The sequence below is a fragment of the Verticillium nonalfalfae genome, assembly GCF_003724135.2.
Source record: "Verticillium nonalfalfae strain VnAa140/NRRL 66861 chromosome Unknown scaffold_1, whole genome shotgun sequence".
Taxonomy (NCBI): domain Eukaryota; kingdom Fungi; phylum Ascomycota; class Sordariomycetes; order Glomerellales; family Plectosphaerellaceae; genus Verticillium; species Verticillium nonalfalfae.
The window spans coordinates 421,083-437,743 of record NW_021167226.1 but is presented as its reverse complement, the minus strand read 5'-3'; the positions used below and the strand labels follow the sequence as shown (position 1 = coordinate 437,743).

General features: G+C 59.4%; 6 protein-coding genes and 1 non-coding gene across 7 annotated transcripts; 5 read left to right on the top strand and 2 right to left on the bottom strand.

Annotated features, from left to right (window-relative positions):
- Positions 1-1,619: 1,619 nt before the first annotated feature.
- D7B24_000140 lies at positions 1,620-1,710 on the top strand. The gene has a single exon. It is a non-coding gene; the product is annotated as a tRNA-Asn (tRNA).
- A 412-nt stretch (positions 1,711-2,122) lies between these two features.
- SUL2_1 (Sulfate permease 2) lies at positions 2,123-4,695 on the bottom strand (the record flags this gene model as incomplete). The annotated part of the gene is made up of 2 exons (XM_028634402.1): positions 2,123-4,204; positions 4,279-4,695. 2 exons carry the CDS (start codon positions 4,693-4,695, stop codon positions 2,123-2,125), a joined length of 2,499 nt encoding a protein of 832 aa, XP_028499442.1.
- Positions 4,696-5,167: 472 nt separating this feature from the next.
- On the top strand, positions 5,168-6,472 carry D7B24_000138 (uncharacterized protein; the record flags this gene model as incomplete). The annotated part of the gene is made up of 4 exons (XM_028634401.1): positions 5,168-5,277; positions 5,554-5,692; positions 6,129-6,334; positions 6,442-6,472. The coding sequence occupies 4 exons, from the start codon at positions 5,168-5,170 to the stop codon at positions 6,470-6,472; spliced, it is 486 nt and encodes a 161-aa protein (XP_028499441.1).
- A 1,657-nt stretch (positions 6,473-8,129) lies between these two features.
- BUB2 (budding uninhibited by benzimidazole- protein) lies at positions 8,130-9,679 on the top strand (the record flags this gene model as incomplete). The annotated part of the gene is made up of 2 exons (XM_028634400.1): positions 8,130-9,451; positions 9,556-9,679. The coding sequence occupies 2 exons, from the start codon at positions 8,130-8,132 to the stop codon at positions 9,677-9,679; spliced, it is 1,446 nt and encodes a 481-aa protein (XP_028499440.1).
- An 865-nt stretch (positions 9,680-10,544) lies between these two features.
- D7B24_000136 (uncharacterized protein) lies at positions 10,545-12,116 on the bottom strand (the record flags this gene model as incomplete). The annotated part of the gene is made up of 2 exons (XM_028634399.1): positions 10,545-11,876; positions 11,943-12,116. The coding sequence occupies 2 exons, from the start codon at positions 12,114-12,116 to the stop codon at positions 10,545-10,547; spliced, it is 1,506 nt and encodes a 501-aa protein (XP_028499439.1).
- Positions 12,117-13,802: 1,686 nt separating this feature from the next.
- Positions 13,803-14,608, top strand: D7B24_000135 (uncharacterized protein; the record flags this gene model as incomplete). The annotated part of the gene is made up of 3 exons (XM_028634398.1): positions 13,803-14,158; positions 14,230-14,473; positions 14,567-14,608. 3 exons carry the CDS (start codon positions 13,803-13,805, stop codon positions 14,606-14,608), a joined length of 642 nt encoding a protein of 213 aa, XP_028499438.1.
- Positions 14,609-16,277: 1,669 nt separating this feature from the next.
- On the top strand, positions 16,278-16,577 carry D7B24_000134 (uncharacterized protein; the record flags this gene model as incomplete). Its single annotated transcript, XM_028634397.1, has 1 exon — positions 16,278-16,577. One exon carries the CDS (start codon positions 16,278-16,280, stop codon positions 16,575-16,577), a length of 300 nt encoding a protein of 99 aa, XP_028499437.1.
- Between the last annotated feature and the right edge of the window lie 84 nt (positions 16,578-16,661).

Sequence of the window (16,661 nt, the reverse complement as noted above, 5' to 3'; positions counted from 1 at the left end):
TTTCCGTCGTCTCCCCTCTTTTTCACAGCCATGATGCGGCCACTGAAGGCGGCCAGACTTGCTAGCACCAGGGCCTCACTGTGCCCCCCGCCGTCCGAGGGACCTCCTGAGGCACCTGAAGCTCCTGAGGCATTCTTCCTCGTCGCCTTCGACACACATCAGTGTACACCGACATGGCTCTTCTTCCATCCTTCCATCCTTCCGACCTCGCAGCGTCTGCCGGTCAAGTGACAAGGGGCCCACGAGGCTGTGCTGGAAGAGTGATCTAACTTGACTTGAGGCGAGAGAAGCAACCCCCCCCCCCCCCCCCTCAAGGCTCGCTACCTTTCTACGCACCTTAGCTTGCTACACTTGTACACACAGTCACAGGCCAAGTCCAGGCACCTACCGGCGCCTCCGAACACCACGTCGTCATGTCGCCCTCTTGCTTGCCCTTCGACTCTAGAGCGTCGACGGCCTCAATCCCAACTGCCCTTTGGATACCACGTGTACCTCGACTGGCGGCCTCCCATGCTGGCCAACGCGGCTGCCGGGCTTGTTCATTATCGTGACATCGTTCAGATCGGCACGCCGCCCTCTCCTCGACTCTGACGGGTGGTGGTGCACACCGAGGCGTCTATCGCGCTTCCCCCCTCATGTTTGACGCACCGTGACACGTTTGCTTCTATTTGGGGGCCATCCCGCCAGACTGGTTGCCCCCCCCTCCCCGACCTGATGGCGATCGGGGCCGCCCTCCGCCCCCCTTCCAGTGCCGGAAGGAGCCAGCGGCTGCCATTCAAAGGACAATGTCTTGTTCTGTGGGCGGGACGTCTCATGAGTCGCCAGAGTACACGAGGCGTTGGGCTGCCAGGCCACCCAATCCCCATCGCGCAGCTGCGCGTTTCGAGGCCTTTGGCTTGGGGGGGTCCTCGCGATCCGGGCCAGAGGCCACAGGGCCGCTTGAGAGACCGCATTGGCCGGCGTCAAGGGAAGGCTGAATGCGCGCCTCTTGGGCTTTGCACGTGAGAACATGTGAAGTCAGCCAACTAGAAGGACGGTCTGGCGATGTATGACGAGACGGTCAGCCCATGGGCAGGACGAAGGAAGGCGTTATTGACTCTGGTCGCCCGTTTGAGGGAGCAATGCCACCATCCAAGGCGGCATTCTGGCCCTGCCCGGAGCGGCAGTCATAGAAACTCAGAGGCACCTTGCGCTTCCCGTCCCGAGGCCGTCCCTGGCGGCGCTGTCTTTCGCCCTCTGCCATGCCATACCCAATTGACCAGCGTCTGGTGCAGAAGGCCGGATCAGGCCTTTGTGCACTTTGACATTGATGCTGATGGTCAGCAGACCGTTCCACTGGCTCTCTGTCTTCCCCTTTCACTCACTCTCTCTTTCTCTCTATTTCTCTCTCTCCCCCCCTGAGTAGACTTCAGTGCCCCGGCTCCCTGCACGAGCCCAGAGCGAAGCTGCCGAATAGGGAAATGGGAGCCAGAAGCCGCCGGGCCCGGTCCCAAAAGTGCCCACACCCGGAGGAACCCCCAAAATGTGCCCCCTTCAGCCATTTCTTCTGTTTCTCCAGCCTGCTTCCCCGCCTCGAGCCCTACCTGTACCCACCACCACACCCGGTCGAACATCAACAATCCCTGGTGGCCCAGCTGGTTAAGGCGTCCGACTGTTAAGACAACAACTTGGCAAATCGGGAGATCGACAGTTCGATCCTGTCTCGGGGAGTTCCATCTCTTTTGCCATCGTTTATTACGATTACAGGCTACAGGAGTTTTGGTCTTGTTTGATCGGGTTGGGGGTTGGGGGGTAGACATCTCACTTTTGGCTAGCCTCGTGGGCTGGCTGGCAGGGACTGGAGAGAGACGGGCTGAGGTGTGGTCCATCATGCTCGTGGCCTGGACATGACCAACTGCGTCAGATCTCTAGATCTCTCTTCCAAGAAAGGGATTCGAGACAGGAGGATCTTGTCAACAGAATGGGAAATCATTTCACATCACGTACACCACTTCCTGAAGCGCAAGAAAAAAGACGAGTCAATTCGGGCTCCTTGGCCACGGTCATCAAGTATAAAACGCCGATCCCATGCAAATGCAACCATGATGATGACGAATGCTTCTGCTGCTGAAAATCCCTTCCCTCACTGCGTCGTCGACGAGTCCTGCACCTTGTCCTGAATCTGCGCCTGGACATGCTCCTCCCTGGCCTCGACGTTGGCAATGGCGCTCTGCATGGCGCTCGTCAGATCGACGTGGAACAGCGGCCTGTTGAGGCCGTGCACGACGACGCCGCGCCTCTTCGCTCCGACGTGGACGTTCGTCCTGCGGTCAGCCGACCCGCTCGCCTTGCGCGGCTCGTCGTCGTCCTCGGCGAGCTTGAGCGCCGCCTCCTCGTCGGCGGCCCGACTGAGCTGCGACGCAAACTCGCGCTGGTTGGCCTGCTTCTCGGCGACGGCGGCGGCCGAGTCGGAACCGCCAATCTCGGCGACGCTGAAGATGGAGCGCCAGCGGTGCTGCATGCCCGAGTGGCTCTCGGTCGGGTAGCCGAAGCCCGCGGCGGCGAGGGCGCGCTTGGTCCAGCGGTTGTTGATGCAGGCAATGTGCCAGTCGACGACGTCGGGGGACGCGTAGCGGTCGAGCTGGTTGCGGACGTCGATGAGCTGCTGGACCGACGTGATGTCGACGTTGTTGACCGAGCTGAAGTCGAGAATGACGGCCTTGAGAGTCGGGCGGCCCTCGACGGCCTGACGCTGCGCCGCGGCCTTGGTGGCCTTGCGAGAGGGGCCAGGGTCGTTCCAGGGGCGATCGGCGAGCTTGTCAAACGTCTCCAGATTCGTGCGGCGCGTGCGGGCAAAGATGTAGTCGGCGAGGTACTCGAGCGAGTGCGCGGCGTTGGGGTAGTTGAAGCCCTCGGAGAAGCGGTAGATGAAGATACCGGGATAGGGGTTATCGAGTTCAACCTCGGGGTTGGAGCCGTCGCCGTGGTCCACGGGGAGGAAGACGTTGCGAGCGGCGTTGTCCTGAGGGTCGAAGGTGCCGTACTCGCCAACGATCTGGCGGTGGTCCTCGCCGATGACGTGGTCGCCAATCACGGAGTGAATCTTGACCTTGCCAAGGATGCGGCCCCTGCCACGAAGGATTCGCCAGAAGAGCATGGCAGCCGAGATGGCGACCGTGGCATAGATGCCGTTCTCAATAGACGAGAAGATGGTGACAAAGACACCAATGAAGAAGATGATGCACTCGAGCGGGGACACGCGCCAGAATCCGTAGACGGTGTTCGGGGGCGTGATCAGATCGCCGACGGCGTGGATGATGACGGCCGAGAGCGATGCGCTGGGAATGTAGAAGAAGACGGCAGTCAGGGCATAGATGGCGAGCAGCACGACGAGACCGGTGATGACACCAGCAAACGGCGTCTTGACGCCGGCCTTGGACTTGATGGCCGTTCGGCTGAAAGAACCTGTCGAGGGGAAACCGCCGAGGAAAGGGGCGAAGATGTTGGTGACACCAATGGCCACGAACTCCTGGGAAGGGTCGATCTGGTAGTTGTTGACACGGCCGAACGACTTGGAGATGGCAATGTGCTCGATGACCAAGACGATGACGGTGGCTGGAAGCTCTGATGCGAAAGCGGAGATGAGACCCTGGTCCATGCGAGGCACACCGACGTCCTGGAAGCCTCGCGGCACGTTGCCGAGGATCTTGAAGAGAGGGTGTTTGCGCCTGTTCATGTTGACGAGCCAGCTGATCATGGTGTAGAGCAGAATGACAAAGGCGGTGCGCAGGGTAGAGAGGAAGAAGAAGAGGCGCTGGCGAGCGGGCCACCTCTTGGCGGCGTACGAGCAGGCGGAGCGAATCACGTACAGCATGGTCAACGCTGACAGGCCCATCGCGGCGTCCATCTTCGTGCGGCCCAGGCCCTTCAAGGTGTTGATGAAGACCTTGTAGGTAGCCTCCCTCGTCGAGAAGCCCTTGATGCCCATCATGGTGGGCGTTTGGCCGACAGCGATGCTGATGGCCGAACCGGTCATGAAGGCGGACAGGGACGTGAGAGAGATGACGTTGACGATCCAACCCATGCGGATGAGGCCGATGAACAGCACGATCGCGCCAGAGATGATGGCGAGGGCCGAGGCGATCTCGTGGGGTGCGTATTGCGGGAACTCGTCACGCGTCCTGCTGATAATGTTGCCGACGACGGTCGACAGAACAGCGACGGGCTAAGACTCTGTCAGCATCTGTCGTCGCACGAAAACCACCTGCTTGTTACAGAAGACAGAAGAGGAAAACCTACACCAATGGTGATGTCCTTGGACGTGGCGAAGAACCAGTAGATGAGGACACCCATGAAGGAGGAATACAGGCCAAACTCCGGGTCGAGGTTCGCAAGCAGTGCGTAGGCCATGCCCTGCGGCACGACGACGGCGCCAACGGTGATACCGGCAACCAAATCGCCAATGAGCCAGCCGACGTTGTAGTAGCCGATCCAGTTGATGAAGGGGAACAGCGACTTGACGTATTTCCTGCAGAACTCGGCGTCGGGCACCAGCTCGGCAAGCCATTCGGCCGACGTGGGCTGCTCCTCAACGAAGCTCTGGGTGGATATGACAGACTCGCCGCGAAGCATCTCCTCCTGCGGCTCGTTCTCCTGGAGCTTGATGCCCAGGACCTTGGCCAGGCCGTGGCCAATCTTGGTTCGCGTGCTCGTCATGGCGGCGAGACGGCAAACACCTCAGGGAATGTCGGGCGCAAGTGACGAGAGTTGCAATGATGGTCCTTTATGCGCTGCCAGGCAGGAGAGATGGGGTCGATCTCCCGTGACTTACACGCGTGGGCGACCGGGACAGAGAGGCGGGCGCCAGGCTGAATGGGGAAGAAATGATGAATGCCAAGAACAAGGCGAGCCAACAAAACTGAATGCCAAAAAAATAAAATAAAAGAATCCGCTGGGTGTATGAACCAGACGGCAAGCAGTGCACGGCAGCGAGGGAGAGAAGGAGGGAGGTAGAAGAAGTAGTAGGTAAAGGGGAGGACAGACAGGTTCACACAGGCAGGACGTGCAGGCAAAATAGACTGGTGCCGGCTTGATAATTCTTCATCATGGGAAGCAGAGACACGAGGTGAAGTACCCTTTGCCTCGAGCTGTGGGTGGGATGACATGGCTGACTGTTTTGGGGCGTAAAATGTTCCGCGTTGACGTTGCTGCCGGTCGAGGTTCGGGGACGAAGTCGATGTCGCAATCGAAGCTTGACCGTACCAAGTTTAGCGGCCCCTCTCACGGACGGGACCATGGGTAAGTCGGAAGCCAAGTCGATGCTTGAATGCCCATGGCAAACAATTCCTATGCTGTCATCCCAAAGCGTCAAATGCCGCATGACGGCCCTCTGGTCGTGGGGGCAATTGGTGGTGAGTCGCAGGTGCTGGCGAGAGACACGGGGTGGGATGATGGTGGCAGGTGATGAGGAACATCACGGTTCGGTTTGGGAGCCTTGCCTCTCTGCCTTTGCCTGCCGCCGGTCGGTCGCTAGAAGGACATGGCATGGCATGGCTCGCCCACCGCAAAGCCTAGCAACGATCGCCACGGCGGTCCCCCCTCCCCCCCAGGTGGTACTTTTCGGGTGGAGAATAGTGGGCAACGGTCGAAGGTTCTTGATGGATTCTCGCTGAAGAAGACCCAAACAAAGGGCCCCAGAGAAAAGAACCTGTTGGTACGTGAAGCTGAGTCGCGCGCAAACGGGCCAAGTACCGTGTTTGCATGTATGGACGCCCCCCCACCCGCTCAATCCAAGACATTTGCTCCAATCGAAGCTCGTCGATGCCGTGTCGTAAGCTGAACAGACCTGGATGAGCCTGAACAACCAAGACAACAGGTGCAGGCCCTGGCGCCCCTCCAATCATCTTGAGCTTCCACTATGATGTAACTCAACCCTAGGGATGATGCCATAGGACAGGACCGTGGGGATAGCTTCTGTGGAGCTTCCGAGAGTCGGTCACTCTAGGGCGGCTTTCTTCCACATAACCTTATAACGCACAACGAGTACCTGGCGACGGCAGAGGGGCGACGCCGAGAGCCCTAGGTGGTTCGTTTGTGGGTACTGGGTGATGTTGTCTATATCCGTGCTGCCACCCAGAACTTGCTTACAGAGCCTTTCCGCATCTTGCGCCATGCTCCGGTCTCGTCAGCGTGCCCCTGTCATCAAGGGTCGGCAACTCGGCTTCTGGGTGACTGTGTTGCTGGGAAGATATGGCAACATGCTTGACTGTGTGGTAGCAGCCGATGTCTGGTTGCGAAGGCTCATTCCGCGTCGTACAACCCCCACCGGCGAGTGGCCGACGCGTCATGAAGCGATGTTTGTGGAAGGACGAATCTCGTGTGAAAAGCCACGTGCGTCTGATGTTTTGGTTGCATCACCCTTGTTCAGTCGTCAGTCATGGAGAACTGCGATGCACTCCAAAGGACTGCGAACATTTTGCTGGTTCACCCGTGATCTTTTGGAGTTGCGCAGAGTTGATGGGTTTTTGGGGCTTTGCTGTTGACCCAGCCCGAGACACAGCGCAAACAGCCACCTCACACCACTGAAGGGTCACGTGCCGTTAGACAAGCAAGCGTGCCCAGCTTCGCCGCAACCATCCGGGAGGCATCCACAACACTTGACTTGCCTTGACTGTGCCTGCTCTGCCAAATCTCGGTAGCCTCCAGTCCCACGGGATGGTTAAGAGTATGGGATCAAGATAAGGGACTACCCTATGATGCACGTCGCCGGATCACCAGTGCCGGAACGCGCTACGCTACAGCACGGTGTAGGTGGGGGGTGGGCAGCGCCTTAACACACTTGGTCCAGGGTCCAGACATCTTTCGCCGGCTGTTGAGATGGCGGCTGAACAGAGGCAAGGCACCAACCAGGGGAGCCAGTAGCCGCACGATTGGGCAGGACGACATTGGACATCTCATCTCGAGTCTCGGTCGAACTGCCCTACTGGAGGATCGTCAAAGTCTGTGGCTGCCGAGCTAATGAGCCGTAGCGGACGAAGACCAAGAGAAGCGCCGGTCTCAGAGCTCAGCAGCATCGGGCACGACACCAGCCAGGCCACACCAACAGGTGCAATCATCGGCATCGCGAACCCGAGACCCTTGTTTTTCGAGAAAAGGGGAGCGCTTGCGCCATTCTTACTATCATGGCCCAATGGATCATTCTTTTCCGATCTTGCCGTGAGCCTGAGGTGCGCAAGGCAGACGTGGGATATCGCTGGCGCTGAGCTTCGCCCCTCAAGAGCTTCGTTTTAGAAGGATGGCTTTTCTTCGCCAATGAAGGGCGAGTTTCTGGCCATCATGGTGATAGCAGGGTGATAGCAGGGTGGCCGTTGAAGAGACGGCTACTGCTGGCCAAGGCTCGTTGATACTCGACAGGTAGGGGTACCGAATACGAAGTATGCCACAGTCAGTCATGCCGCGGGCTGTCAGGAACAGTTCTCATCCTGTGCCCTCGAGGAAGACACATGGATGTAGTCACTCCTGATCTGGGACGCAACATGTTGTGTTCAGCGCCTGCGATAGCTCCCGTCACTCACCAACCAAGCTCGTGGTCCTGGCACAGCCACACCGAGTCGGTGAAGGACAACCGACCGTTGTCGAGGCTGATGGCCCATGCGCGGCCCGTCAAGCCGAAGCCAAGCCAGGCCAGTGAAAGACACAATCAATTGTAACTGCTCCAGCCACCCCATCTCCATCAATGGCTCTGCATGGCTCATGGGAATGTTGCCAGGCAACCTGCCTGTCTTGCTGGGAACGATCAGTCGGCGCTCTGCTGCAGACAAACACATCCAAGAACACCAGGAGGCACGACTCTAACCTACCTACATCGCTGGCAACGAGAGCCAGTGACGCGAGCCCACATGTGCACAGCATCCTGCACCACCACCGCCTGGCGCTAGGCCAGGTACAACAAACATACAGCAGCCTCCAGGTCCCACCAGCAACACCAACCTCCTCCTCCACCGTCGTCCACCGTCATCCACCGCCCGTCCACCACGCAAGTGTGCCACGACTGCGCGGTGGTGCAAAGCTTCTTTCTCGTCACAACACCATCGTCGCACCGTCGCCGTCCTTGTCCCATCCTATCGCCCTCGCCCTCGCCCTCGCCCACCATGCCGAGTCCGAGTCCCACTAAGGAGTCCCTGCCCGCCTTCGTCACGGCCCACACGACCGACCTCCTGCCGCCGCCGTCTCCACGAACACATCGCGCCCTTCGAAAGCTTCAGTCCGCCCACAACCTCGGATCGAAAGCCGCCAGCGGTCCTTCCCTCATCGCGCAGCAGCGCCTTCACCAGCGAAACATCTCCCCGACGCGCCGCGATCTCAGCAGCCCGACCGCCCACAACACGCGCTCCCCCGCCCGCGGGCGCGCCAACAGCGATGCCACGTCCCTGGGCGCCCAGATCAACCCCATGGCTGCCAACAAGCGCGGCATGCTGAGCCTCAACTCAAAGTACGCCCAGGTGCCCCTCGCTCAGCTCGTGCGCGACGGGCCCGGCGCCGACGAGGACGCTGCCGAGGCCCTGAGCGCCGCCCGCCGCAAGGTCCTCAGCGAGGGCATCAAGAGCGACGCCGACGGCATGTCCAACCTGCGCATCTACGCCTGGCTCATCTTCCTCGACACCCATATACTCCCCACGGATGAATACCTCGGCCTCATCCACCGCGGTGCCTCCCCGGCCTACGCCAAGATCCGCAACGACACCTTCCGCACCCTCACCACCGACCCCCTCTTCCGCCGCCGCGTCAGCGAGGCCTCCCTCATCCGCCTCCTCAACGCCATCGCCTGGAAGCTGCACGACGCGCGCGAAGCCCAGCGCCTCAAGGACCGACCCCCGACGCGCGACAGCATCGCCTCCTCCTCCTCGGCCGCCACCCCGACGACCCGCCCCTCCACCTCCCACTCCCGGCCCCAGTCGTCGGGCCAGCAGCAGCAGCAGCAAGGCATCACATCCTCCCCGGCTGCCAAGCACCGCGCCCGCGCCCTGACCCTGACGACCGAGGGCTCCTCGACCGACCCGGCCCTCGCCTCCGAGCCCGGCCCCTACGTGCAGGGCATGAACGTGCTGGCGGCGCCCTTTCTCTACGCCGCGCGCTCCGAGGGCGAGGCCTTTGTCGCCTTGCACACCCTCCTGACGCGCGAGTGCCCGGGCTACATCCGCGGCGCCATGGACGGCGTTCACAAGGGCCTCGCCCTCGTCGACCGCGTCCTCGCCACCGTCGACTCGCGCCTCAGCGGCCACCTCCTCGCCAAGGGCCTCACCGCCGAGCTCTACGCCTTCCCGAGCGTCCTCACCCTCTGCGCCTGCACCCCGCCCCTGCCCGAGGTCCTGCGCCTCTGGGACTTTCTGTTCGCCTACGGCCCGCACCTCAACATCCTATGCATCGTCGCCCAGCTCATGGGCATGCGCGACCAGCTGCTCAACTCGCCGAGGTTGGTTCTCCCCCCTCCCCCCCTCTTTTTGCCCCGTTGATTACCCCCCTTTCTCCACTCCACATACACAGCGAGGTGAGGAAAATGGCTAATGAGAGGTCAAGTCCCAACCGGTTGCTGAGGGCCTTCCCGTCGCTGCAGGCCGACAAGGTCATTGAGCGCACGCTCTGGATCATTGAGCGGATACCCGACGACACGTACGCCGCCATCGTCACGCACGCCTTGTAGCGACGAGGTTTCAGCATGCGGCGCTGCTGCCGCGGTCAGGGCGTGTCAGCAGGCTCGATCCTCACATGGGGATTGCATGATCAGAAAAGGCGTCTTTTTAATTTTTATTTTGTGTTTTCTTGGGGTTTGGATCATCAACGGACATGCGGAAACGGAGGGTCACGGCTGAGGAAATTCATGCAACGAATTATTCGAACGGCTTTGTTTATGACGCATGGCAGGGAAAACTGTGTACACTAGCTACAACACGACATGGAAAGCTGGGAGAGCTGGAACGGGGCAGGTACAAAACACGAAGTCATGACCGTTTTCTTCTTCTTCTTTCATGGTTGCGCTTCGAGACATGCAAAATATGTACATCATTAAAAGTAGTATGTGCCATGCTATGTGCGTTTGGTATCATAGACGCCATGCGTCATGCCTCTTAGGCAGACGGGCGACGGCATTCCCGCACCGTCTCATCATTGCTTCTGGGCTTTGGAGACAGGACGTGGGCGGGCGGGTGTGTATCATGTTCGCCTCTGCATTTCGTCCGAGTGCTGTTGAAACTCGCGGCTTAAACTCCTCCGCGGCATCCTGCACGGGGGCAGGGCCCGTCGCGGGGGAACTGCTTGGCTTCTGGCCCTCGTGGTGTTCAGGTTGCAGACAGCTGTCATCGCCGAGGGTCAGGCTGGCACCTTGGTGCTAGGGTCCCGTCACGTTCCTATTTTGAGGAATCCTCTGCCTTCTCAGCGGGCGTCGGACGTGGTGCCACCGTGCTGTCCGCGGCGGCGATGACCTGCCGGGGCGCTGGGGTCCCTACCGTGTTTGCCGCACGACAGCTTCACGTGGCCCGGTGTCTCACATGCCTCCGTACAACGACTCTTCAGTAGACGGAACACTCGAGCTCCGCCCTCCGGAATGCCCCTTCGAAGAATGCCTGCATCGCGCTGTAGTGGAACAAGATGCCGCCGAGAACAGCGAGGTGCCACAGGTTGTGGCTGCCGCCGATATAGTCGAAGCATCCAGGCCACCAGCGCTCGGGAATCTGGCTCGCATAGACAATCGCGCCGACGAGGTACACCATGATGGACTTGCCAATGGGCGAGTAAAACTCGACCACAAAGTCACGGCCGTGGCTGTACCAGAGCTGCAGGATGGGCAGGAAGCCTGTGGCACCAAGGCCGACGAAGAAGGCGACGCGTGCCCAGGCCATGTCAGCCTTGTTGAAGGTCGGGTGCCAGGGCAGAATGACGCCAATGATGCCGAGGGCAGCGGTGCTGACCATGTAGGACCAGCGGCTGACGGGGTCGCAGTAGAAGGCCGTGTACTCGGTCGTCATGATGGAGGCGGCAATGAGGAGAGAGATGCCGGTGTAGTCGACACAAGCGAAGAGGGAAATGGCATTGACGTCAGCGACGGCATTCATCGTGTGCCAGATGGTCGAACAGACGAGCGTCAGGCAAGCTGTGAAGAAGAAGACGGCGGCGATGAATATGTCGGATTTGCTGCTGAGGGTAAAATTGGTGTTGCGGGGGTAAAAGTACAGGGCGACAGCCAGGACAATGACGAGGCCGATGGCATGCGACCAAATGTTGAACAGCTCGTTGGATAGGCCAAAGGCGGACGTGATACACTCAATCTTGGACTCGGTGAACCGGTAGCCCTTTCTGATGTGGGGGTTGACCCTCCACGGCACGGGCAGGTCGTCGTACACGATCAAGCCGGTCTCTCGGGCTCGCCCGACGGCGTACTCAATCTTCTCCTCCAAGCTCATGGCGGCCCGCTTTGCGCGCTCGATACCTTCGTCGACAACCTCGCGAGCGCGATGCATGCTCTCGTCAACCACACGGCGACCCTCAGACATGATGGCTCCGGCTGCATCGGCGGCACCGGCAAAACCATCCTCGCGGAACTTGTATGCGCGAGCCTCAAAGTCGGAGAGCATACCGTCGAGCAACTCAATGCCGAGGCGCGCCTTTTCGTTCAGGGATTCGGCCGAAGCGAGCCCTTCTTGATACCTCGCCTCGAGTGTCTCGACCATGAGGTGCAGCCTTCGACGGCCCTCGCCCAGAACCTCCTCTGATGCCTGAGAGCACCTCGCGCGCACCGCTTGCAGGGTGGAGAAGGCGCGGGAGATACTCGAGTCGAGTGTCAGATCACCATAGTTTTCAATAAAATCAAGTCGTCGCTCGAGTTCGGAGAGAAAGAGGTCAACCTATGAGGACGCACGAAAATCAGCAAAGAGTTCGTGTATGACTGCGAACTGTAGTTGTCTTCCCACCTTGAGAAGCAGGCCTTCCTCCGTCTCCATAATATGTCCGACAATCGACTTCCGCCTCGGAAGAAAAAAGGAGTGACGACGGCGCTGCAGCATATGGCCGCGGTCAAGCTGAGCGCCGGAGGACTGGCCGACAGACTCGTCGTCCTGAACGGTGCACACGCATGGCGATGACATGGCGGCCATGTTCGATAGGGGTTCCATGGCCGTTTGCGACCGGGCTTGCGTCTCGGGATTGTTCAAGCAAAGGAGGTGGGCCGCTCGCCCTTTTTGTTGGTGTTTGGGCTTTCGATGAAAGTCTGTCGCCGAAGTTTGATCGAACCTTGCGGGATGGAGATTGGCCGCTGCGAATGGGTTCGCAGGTAGGCCCACGAGGGGAAGATGTCTCTGATCAATTGGCTCGAGTCTTTGCAAGTGAGCCCGGCGACGGCCGAGGGGTGCGTGGTGTTGGGGCGGAGGTGGCGAGCGATCTCAACAAGAGTCTTTATCGATTGGCCTGGTGCAGCAAAGCGGATCTTTGGTGGAGGGTGGAGGGCAGATTGAGGCGGGCGGGACGTGGGAATGCGTGGTCCCCGAGAAAAGACCCTCCCAGGTACAGCACAGTGACAGGTACAGGCGTCTGCGGCAGGGGCGGGTGCAGTGCTGAGTCGATGTCTCAAATGTATGTCAAAAATGTCCTGGCCGCTTTCACTCGCACTTATGTTGAAGCGACAAGTCACCCGTGCTGATGATGTAGGTAGGATCGGGATGTTTGTTGCACGCGACGAGAATTGCCCCGTGACATGTTGAGGAAGAGGAGCAGGTTATGACGTGCGGGGACGAGGTCACAATAAAGGCAGGCGCAGACGAGAAGAGAAGGTCCTCCGAGCGCATTTTCAGAAGGACGGAAGGGGACGAGGGAGACAGTCCTGTCCTTGGGGGCAACCCCACGACAGAGGCTTGGCCTTCCATGTAGTGCCTAGTTTTCTCTGGTGATTTGTGGCCATGTCGGTCCTTGATCCGGAAAAGCTCGGTTGCTATGCCTGGGCTTCTTGCTTGGCTGTTGGCCGGGGTTGATGGAGGAGAGCTGGCACTGTGCTTACAGTGTTGTGATGCGTGGAGATGAGTCTGCACGACATGGCAATGGGCAATGAGGCGAAAACAGTGGGCCAGGATCTTACTTTTGCTGGTAGAGATACAGGCGGAATGATGACATGCTGCCTTTTGCGTTCGAAGGCCGTTGATGGTACTACCTAGGCAGGAACCCTGTGATGGCTCTCGGTGGTGTATGATTTAGGACTCTCAGTCCGGTGCTTTCTTCGTCCTCAAGTGCCATCTTCCCATAGGACACTGGGTGAATCTAAAGGCCACCCACGTCAGCGACGAGAGATGACCAGTAGCACACGACGGCCAGCATTCCTAGGCGCCATTCTACGCGTGCTAGGTCGGTACCCAGGTAGGCGAACCTAAGCGGAGGCATAGGGCTCCGACTGCCACGCAACGCAGCGGGGCTGCCACGCTGGACCTACAAGGCCTTCCTACCTAATCGAATCGAGCTGTTCACCCTTGAGCTGTCCTATCACATGGCTGTCTGTCTCCTGGTCCATGCGTCGTTGCCCCAGGTGCAGTGCTCTGTACTGTACCTGAATGCAAGGCCAGCTGGAAGGCTTCTGTCAGCCTTCCCTCCCTCCCCGGATTTTCAATCCCACCATTGCCCGTCAGCCTTCCGGCGCTTCCGCCATCCGCCTCGCATAAACCCTCCGAGGCCCCGACCGTCCTTCAACATACAAGTCCCCGTCTGCCCGCCTGTTCAGAACTCATCCTCTCTTCGTCGTCCTCCCGTAAGCCGACGTCCCTACGCCGCGTCCCGGCTCCGACCCAGCCATGACCTCCTCTCAACCCCAGGTCTCCGACCTGCGCCTCGACGCCGTGCTGCGCACCTCTGCCGAATCCCGCGAACAGGCGGATGCTCTCGTCGCCCTCCTGACCACTGCCGATGAAGCCGGCGCCCGTCTCCCTGCCGACCTCGAGGCCACCCTGTCTAAGCAGCAGAAGCTTCTGTTCACCAACATAGCCCACCTCCGAGGCCTCCACCGCGCCGCCCACTTCTCTGCCCGCGAGACGAAGGCGACTACCGCCGAGGACCGTCAGGCCGTCGACACCCTGCACCTCCAGCTACAGAACCTTTACTACGAGCAGCGCCACCTACAGGGCGAGATCGCTGCCTGCGACGAGTACGAGTGAGTTGCTCTTGCCCCTATCCCGCTCGTCGCCTCCTCCGCAATGCCACGGAAGACTGACATCAGCGCAGCCACTCGCATCTGCGCCTGCCGCTCATTCCTGTCGAGGACTTTCTCGAACAGCATCCCGACCAGGCGACCGACGACGAGAACGCGCTCATGACGGCGCGCATCGCTCACGAACGCGCTCAGCGTGAGACCCTCGAGCAACAGAGACAGGAGCTCCTGAAGCGCAAGCAAAAGCTCATCTCCGAGAACAAGAAGCGCAAGGATGACCTGGCGAATCTCGACAAGGACCTGGAGAAATTTATTGATGTCTGTTGTGCCCCCGTCTCCTTCCCTCTCCTGGCTGGCGCCTGCACCTAACCCTTTCCTCTCCTCGACGCGTATGCTGACTAGGTCGCGCAGGCCGCGAAGCCGATTCAGGTACTTTTCGAGAAGGTGGCGTGATCGCGGCCAACGACGAAATATTCTTTTTACGAGAGGGTCTGGCTAGGATGCCGGAATCCGATTACAGTTTGCTTAGAGATACCCCCCCCTCCCTTTCTCCCAAGGGCCGAAAAAAAAGTACCTTGTCGAAAAGGAGTTTACGGCACGCCCAATTGAGACTTCGACCTGAGACTGTTTGACTGGTACCCTGCTACTATCTGTCGCTATTTGACTCCTTGAGCGAATCCAAAACGTCTGCCTGGAGCATCAGTGGCTATGCAAATGGAGAACCCGACGCATTGGGCTGGATTTGAACGGTTGCCTGGAGTGGACAACGTCGCACCCATATGGGTAGCCGACGCTTAAGAGTGCCGGTCCCGTCGCAGAGCCCAGACGTGGGGTCACTGGCGGGCGGTGAAGCTGATAGCACAGAGCACAGCACTGGCCATCTCGTGTTCCACTCAGCTCCGCGACAATTCTCTTATTGCTCAGTGCCTTAGGGCCGGTTTCTATTGACACGCACACTTGTGGCGCAGGATTCATGACTTTTCGAAGGCGAGTCAAACGACTCGAGCAGAGTGAGGTAGCTCAGGCGGTTTTGGTCGTTGAACGCTGAACGCGTCCTTGCGGGGCCTTGACGATATGTACAGAATCGAAGCACAGCTTCAGGCAACGAGATGACTGCCCACCCCCCGATATTGTCTCCGTCGCAATATTCCCCCAAGCTCGAGGGGACCCGTGACGGCCTGCCAGACGGCAGTTCAGGCCGCTTTTCCTTGCCGAACAAGCGGAGCCAGCATGCACCGGTGTCTGATCCACTCAAGCGCCGTCATTTTTCACGTGGGAAATGAGTCGTCTTCACTGCACCGCCCCTGAACTCTATCGTTCAGCCGAAAGAGGCCATCTCAGCCGTGGGCGTGCTTTGGGGATTGGAGGACATTTTCTCTTCCCATCCGCCGATCGCGCCGCCTGTCTTGCACTGCGCGCTCGTTGCGATGCTGTTTGGGGGTATCACGGGGCTCTTATTCATGCGGGCAGGGTGATCACGATGATGCAAATGATAAGTTTTGGGCCGCACATGTTCACAAGTGGGTGTAGTCTCGATTGCTGTGCTCCCTCCATCTCTCTCTCTCTCTCTCTCTCCCTCGCTCTCTCCCTCTCTCTCTCTCTCTCTCTCCCTCCCCCTCGTCTGATGTACACACCCCTGGCGGAGGAGAACTGTAGCATCTGCTCGCGCTACCAGCAGGTGTTCACCCGAACCAGTACTCGGCGTGACTAGCGAATAAATACAACATGGATGGCAATGCACATCACGATATAAGTACCAGGGTCTTGAACTTTGTCAGCCATGCCACAGCATTCCAGCAAGCGTTGACGGCATGCCAGCCAAAACAAATAGACCATGGATGCTAACACGGACCTTGGAATTGAGACGAATCAACATCAGCTGAAGGTGCGAAAACGGGAGGGGGGGACAAGTCTAACTAGGGTCCAGACAGGGCGCACGCCTGGGGGCCGGCCAACCCACGAGATCTGGTCCCGTTCTGGAATACCGAACCACTCAGATGTGAGCTGGAGACAGATGTGGGGGCTACTGGTGCTGTTAGTACGGTCGGTAGAGGAAATGCAGTGAAGCTACGACGACCTCCCCAGGCGGGAAAAAGGAGGGGTCCAGGGCTCCAAAGTCAAAATGGTCGCCCCATCAGAGGGAATTCAGAAGCGCCCTGACATGATTCAACGCGCGTCCCATGCGACAACGCAGAAACTCTTCCTAGGCAGCAGCATTCACCCATCGGCAAGCCTGTCCCGAACCATCGCAAAGCCCATCAACAAGGCTGTGCCGCAGACCGACGCTACGAAACTCCTTCAGATGGAGTTGACGAACCTGGCCGAGGCCCTCGAACTCCGCGGTCCCTGTCCCCTAGAGCTGCCAGACACTGGTGCCGCGTCGACGAAGTTAGGACCGTTCGAGAACCCCTTCGGAGATTGACGAGCACCGCGGGGTTCGTCTGTCTGTTTGGTTGGCTGTCTCTTCGCCTCGCCATGTGAGTCGTCGAAATCGAGAGCGAGGGGT